The 6542-nt window shown below is 34.3% G+C and overlaps 1 protein-coding gene across 1 annotated transcript; it reads right to left on the bottom strand.

Moving 5' to 3' along the window:
• Window positions 1-3415: 3415 nt before the first annotated feature.
• Window positions 3416-4722, bottom strand: LOC131625866 (vacuolar iron transporter homolog 2-like). Its single transcript, XM_058896697.1, has one exon. The coding sequence runs from the start codon at window positions 4693-4695 to the stop codon at window positions 4027-4029; it is 669 nt and encodes a 222-aa protein (XP_058752680.1). The 5' UTR covers window positions 4696-4722; the 3' UTR covers window positions 3416-4026.
• Window positions 4723-6542: the final 1820 nt, after the last annotated feature.

Below are 6542 nucleotides of genomic sequence, written 5' to 3'. Positions count from 1 at the left end.
TTGAGGAAGTGCATGAAATGCAAAGTGAAGAATTTTATGTTTTTAAGTAGTGGGCCATGGATTACACACGTGGTTTTAAGATCAAAATTGGCCCAAGGGCCATTTGGATTATATTTTATGGTTTTATTTTATTTATGTTTGAATTTATTCATATAAATTCATTTTTAAATTAAATAAAACCAAATAAAATCCAAATAAATCCAAATAAAATCATGTGAATGTCTCATTGACCAAATCAAGTCCAAATTCACATTCTAAGGCAAAACAAATCGTGAGAATAACACAAAATAGGATTGAACTCAAAAAAGGAAGGATTTCATGCATAATCAAAACCAAATATTTGCCATTCAAATCTCTTGATCTCTCTCCAATATTTCTTGACCTAATCCACCTCATATATATAACTAACAATGTTCAGCCTCCCTCCCACGAAAATACCTTGCCTCAAGAGCCTCCTAAAAGTTCCAAAAAAATCTCATAAAAGAAGAGCTCTCGTTTTCCCCCTTGCAGCCTTTATCATAACAATCCAATCATCCTAATCTCTTCCACATGTAATACAGGGTAAGACTGAGTCATTGATCACGCCCCATGATACTCTAAAACTCACCATGTTCATATACATTCATACGTATGCTTTCCTTATCATGCTTTATATCATGTTTCAATCAAAACTAACCATGTATTTGAGTTCAGTATGCAGTATAGGAGAAATTTGAACGTCAGTCGTGAAGCTTTAACGCATAGAACAATGATTGCCATGGTTAGGGAAAAAGAATCAACTATTTCGTTTTCTTAGATTCCGGCGTATTTTGACCAAAAGGACCACACCAATCGACTCGTATGGTCCTGTTTAGTAGATCTGGGCTATGCTTGCGTTTATTTTCATGGCTTTTTGCAGGTTTTGATGTCCGAAGGATTTTTCGCAAGAAGATCCGCAACTAACCCTGTGGCCAAATCCGCAGGAAAGGATGAAGAAGATGATGAGGTAGATCGTTGACCCTTGACTGCGCGCGTGTTCCTTTTCCATTGGCCAGTCAAGCTTGCTCTATCTCTCTCCGTTCGTGATTGGTTCGCTCACTGCATACTAGGGCCCACTCGGTCCATGTTTTGACTTTTTTAATTTACGCGTTTGTTATTATATGTATTTACCATTGTCCAGTTAACTAACAAACAAAACGCGCAGCATGCTTGGCAGAGGAGGGATGCTGGCAATCCTTGAGTACTGAGTTCGCTCCCCACCCCATGCAGTTTTATTTTTCAGGATTTTCTTTAATAGATCCTACGCAGCGCTCCCATAAGGGACCTACTGTACGTCTTCAGATTTGTGCCTTTGGATGTACATCACTCTTGATTTGACGCCCAGGAGCTGCAAGCGCACCATGAACCTCCAGGAGACCTCCACACAGGATCCGAAGCTAAGATTTTTAATTTCTTTTTTAATTATATAATTCTTCTTAAATTATTTTGTTATTCATTAACTATTAATTAAATTTTTTTCTAAAAACATATTAACTAAAAATAATGTTTTATTTTAATTATTAATCGAGAACTCGTTTTTTAAATTTCATCAAAAATTGTTTTTTAACATTTAAAAATTAATTGTCTTGCATGGTTTTTTTATTAAATAATTAACTTAAAACCTCAAAATTAATCATTTTTGCACATAATTTTAAATCAATTATTTTAATTAGGATTATAATAAATAGTTCCTTCATACACTAATCCTATTACTTTCATCCTTGATTTTCAGGTTATCGAAGATTTGACGACGATTCAAGTTTATTCAAATATTTTTGAATGTAATAATTAATTAGGTTTTTTTTCTTAATTTCCGTCTTTTATTTTCCGCAAACCCCCTACAGGTGTTTATTGTAAATCCCCCATCCCTAAAACTGTAATAGCTTAGGGTTTTACTTTCCGCACTTTAATTTCTGCACAATATTTATTGCGTGGTTAGTAATTAGGGATTGCAACCCCTGAATTGAATTAGAATAGTTTATACAAGATAAATATAATCGAATTGAATCACTTGATTGTGACACACACTCACCTTTAGGGTAATCTCTCTTATGCCGCCTTTCGATCAGAATAGTCAAGTCCCTTCGAGCGTAGGGACTCCTTGGTCGGTTGCCTTCGATAAAATCATCATAGTCCCTCAATATAAAGATCATAGTCCCTTCGAGTTGCCTACGATAAATATGATCTCGTCCCTCGAGTTGCCTACGATAAATGATGATCGTCCCTTCGAATGCTAAGGAGTCCTTACTGGTTTCCTTTATGACTATTCATAGGACTTCCTACCCTCTTTATGGTACGGATAGCCCCTATGTCGATTCGATGACCCTTTGATGACCCGCACATCCAATGTATAGGACTACCTACCCTCAAATGGTAGGGATAGTACTATCGCACAAGGAAAACATTAAAGTATGGGAAAGACCTTACGAACTTAGGGTAGAAACTCTTAAGTGCTTGCTCACAATCAATTCAAATCAAACGCTTTTCACACCATGTTTTCTAACATTGTCTTTTTAGACATTCTCAAAATCAAACTGTTTTTCTAAACACACACGGCACTTTTCAAACATTTCAAACAAACAAAGTGAGCTAAGCAATTAAGAGCCCATGGATAACCATGGATACAAAGGGTGCTTACACCTTCCCTTTGTATAACCTACCCCCGAACTCAAAATCTTTTTCAAAGGTCTTTCCTGTTCTTTTTGCCTTTCCAATTGGCTAAAATAAAAGTCGGTGGCGACTCTTGCTATCCGCAACATTTAAAAAAGTCAGTTCTCCCACTGAGTTACAGAACTGGCGACTCTGCTGGGGATACTTATTTAAAGAGGGGTTACCTTAGAGCTAGTTCACTTTAATAATTGTTTGTTTGCTTGCTTTATTTTTCAAGGTTGTTTTGGGTATCGAATGGAAGATGAATCCTATATCCGGATTCGAGTACACCTTAAGATAGGAGCGGCATAGTCATGGAGACCTCCCTTGTGCATGCTTGAGATTGGTCAATATGAGAGTTCGCGCTTGAGTTAAGCCTCCACTGGTTATTATGTACCTCTTTTGCATGAGAGGTTTACGTATGTACCTTTGGGTGCGTCGGAGCTCAAGGACCTTTAGTCACCTTTAACCCATCATGACTTTTAGGAATGTAGTGGGAGGGCTATTCTTGATGCATGTCAAGTTATGGTCGCGATCTGATACTACAACTCAGATAATTTTCTTCTTAAAGTATCATTGCATGGTATGCATGTATCATGTTCGAGAGTGCTTTAGAGGGGATGACAATTCTGAGTAACTGGTAGAACACTGTTGCTGAAATCTCTTTATCCATAAAAGTACCTTTGAGGAAGGGTAGTTACCTAGTCAAACTCCATGCAAACCTAAGGATATTTGTTACTAGTTAGAATTGTATTTGTATGGGAGCTCTACGTATGTATTTCTCTTTCTCTAATCAATCTTTGTTTAGGTATAACTTGCTACCAACCAAAGAAGCTCACTCATATTACTTGGATAGCACCACCTTCGACGGGGATTTTAATTGATCCTCTCATGATTAAAGATATCATTGGGATTTGTGTTTCTTTGTTTATTTTTATTTCTGTATATTAAAAAAAGAAAGAAATAAAGTACTAGTAGTACTGGTACATAAGCTACACTTATTTTATAATAAAGAAAATATACACAAATTTGGGCCATATTACACAATATTCATGCATTATATAAATAAAAATCTCCTAGATTTATCATAATATATTAAGAAGTTACATGAATATAAAAGGTTTTGACAACCTCACCCATTTATGTTTATGAATTTTATCACACAAAAGCCAACTTAAGTCTATATAATTCTTCCCTCATTTTTCCAAAAACCTAAAAAGAAATGAGGTGAATTCATAACAAAGTGAGATAGTCAAAGCTCATTAATTAGTTCACTTAATAAGATATTGTTAATTAATAAATTAAAGTCCACTTGCCATTAAAACAACTCAACTGATAGCTGTGCAGGGACATCAGATACTAAAGACCACTTGAGCCGATCAACTTAGTTAGCCCAAAAGTAATAGCCATAGCAATCCAACCTCCAAGCAAGACCCTCAAACAAGACTTCAAAACTGGTGCCTTACCCAACACTGCTCCCAACAAACCAAACACAACCAAAGCAAAACTAACTGCTACCAAAACAACACCTACTCTCAACTTATAATCTTTAATAAAAGATGCTGCAAGAAGTGGCACCATTGCACCAATTGAAAATGCTAAAGCTGAAGCAGCTGCAGCTTGTAAAGGATTTGGCAAACTTTCTTTCTCAATAACAACATCTTCAATATTGTTACTGTTCTCAATGTTTTTGTCTCTTTTTAATTGAGCTATTTCAATGTCAAGCTGTGAGTAAACAGATACAAACTCACCTATTGCCATGCTACAAGCACCGGCTACGAGTCCTGCGAAACCGGACAAGATCATGGCTTTGATGTCTTGTTTCACTGCTCCTACACCCATCATTAAAGATGCTGTTGAAACTAGTCCATCGTTGGCTCCTAGAACCGCGGCGCGAAGCCATTGTGATCTTTTCGAGTAATCAAATTCGTCGCTTTCGATCTCTAGGGTTGCATTTTGTTCATGATCATGGTTATTGTTTGGATGCACAAGTTTTGTTTGGTTGAGAGGTGAATTATTGGATTCCATGAAAAACAATAATTAGAGAAAGATGGAATGAAGAGAGTGTGGAGGACACAAGCTAATGAAGAAGTCTATTTAAGGATGAAAAAGTGTGTGTGTGTGTTGAGGGAAATTGGTGGGACATGCCCACTAATTAAAAGACAAATTCTACATTCACCAAATTCATACAAAATATGTGTATATGTTTTTTTAATAAAATAAAGTAAATTAATTAACTTTGCTTTCATTTATAAAAGTGGTCATGAAAAGTGGGGTATGATTGAGGGTTTGTGTGCTCCAATATGGTGACATTACAAGTTGAAGGATAAAATGATCAAATAATGTAACTTCTTTTGGTGCATAAAATATAATGCACTAAATTACTGTGTATTATGGTTTAGCTTTATAGTTTTAAAAGACTTTGGTCAATGGGCATAATGAGTTATTAATAGATCAAGTGACTATACTTAGTTGGTACTTGATTGGGAAAAGTAATTTCTCACCAATAAATAGATTCGGATATAAGGTAATATGTTTACTTTTCAATCACAGGTAATCATAGATTGATTAAAGATTCTATATGAATTTTTTAAACTAGTGCTATGGAGATTCAAATATAGAACTATAAAATGATTAAGAATTAGTAAGAATTAATGTTGAACTATAAATTAAATTATAATAAATAAAAATGAGTAATATATTTTGTCCACGGTCTCAAATGCATCTTGATAGATTGGATATTAACATGTTTATGGCTAGTATTTATAGAAAAAAAGTTAAATGTTTTACTATGGAGTTGAATCCCCCATTCATACCAAACAATATTGTTGTATGCATCTCCAACGCATAACTATCTCATGCAAAACTACATCAATTATTGTAATTTTGTTATATGGATAATAAGATGTTAAACACAATGGAATTGGTAATCTGGTTTGATATAAATACTATTACGTAAAATTGATATCACAACGGTTGGAAAAAGCATACCACAACACCTAACACAATGGAATTGATAATTCGGTTTGATGCAAACACTACGTAAAATTGATATCACAACGGTTTGAAACCCATCAACAATTTATTTAAAATATAATTAATATTTCATTACGGTTAAACGGACCACTGTTTTTCAAATTCCATGCATGCCGTAATTCATCTCTTGCTATTTAACATATAGAATTTGGTTCAATGCCTCAAGTTCTTCTAAGCAAATGTACGTTCATTCCTAATTTATTTTGCAAGAGCATCATTATGTTGACTAATTTTGAATCACCTAAGTATGTAGAGCGTTAACCCAATAAAAGAAAATTCACTCTTAATAGTCAGAAGTATAAATTGATCTGATTTGAACTCTTTTAGTTTATTGTCTCTTTTCCTAATACTACCTATAAACTTCAATCCATGATTGGCCATGATTATGAGACCTCTCCCACTTTCACTCAAACACTCTCCCAAATGTTTGCACAAGTACAATCGTATATGAATGATCGAACGAAATTACAACTTAAATACTCTATTCTCCTAACTTAGAAATAAGATGTAGGAATATAGTATTACAAAAACAGACACAAGACTCAAAACAAAATTAACACGTCAAGCTTAGTAATGCAAGGTATGAGTTTTCACAATGGAGAATGTCTCCTTAAACAACAACAAAGGTTTAACTTCAAAGCCCATTAAGATTTAGATCTTGAACGCGACTAGATACTTCTCAAAAGTGCAAGAAACCAATCTTCAATAATGTTGATTGTAAATTTTTGATTAATTAAATCTTAAACAAATCAAAATTCCTCAAATTTAATCTTACTAAAAGAGATTCTAAATAAACCATTCTTAATCTAAAACATGCTCAAATGTCATATCTCTGATTA

The sequence above is a fragment of the Vicia villosa genome, unplaced genomic scaffold, assembly GCF_029867415.1.
Source record: "Vicia villosa cultivar HV-30 ecotype Madison, WI unplaced genomic scaffold, Vvil1.0 ctg.000247F_1_1_4_unsc, whole genome shotgun sequence".
In the NCBI taxonomy this organism is placed as follows: Eukaryota; Viridiplantae; Streptophyta; class Magnoliopsida; order Fabales; family Fabaceae; genus Vicia; species Vicia villosa.
The sequence above is the reverse complement of the archived record's forward strand: the minus strand, read 5'-3'. Positions and strand labels throughout refer to the sequence as shown.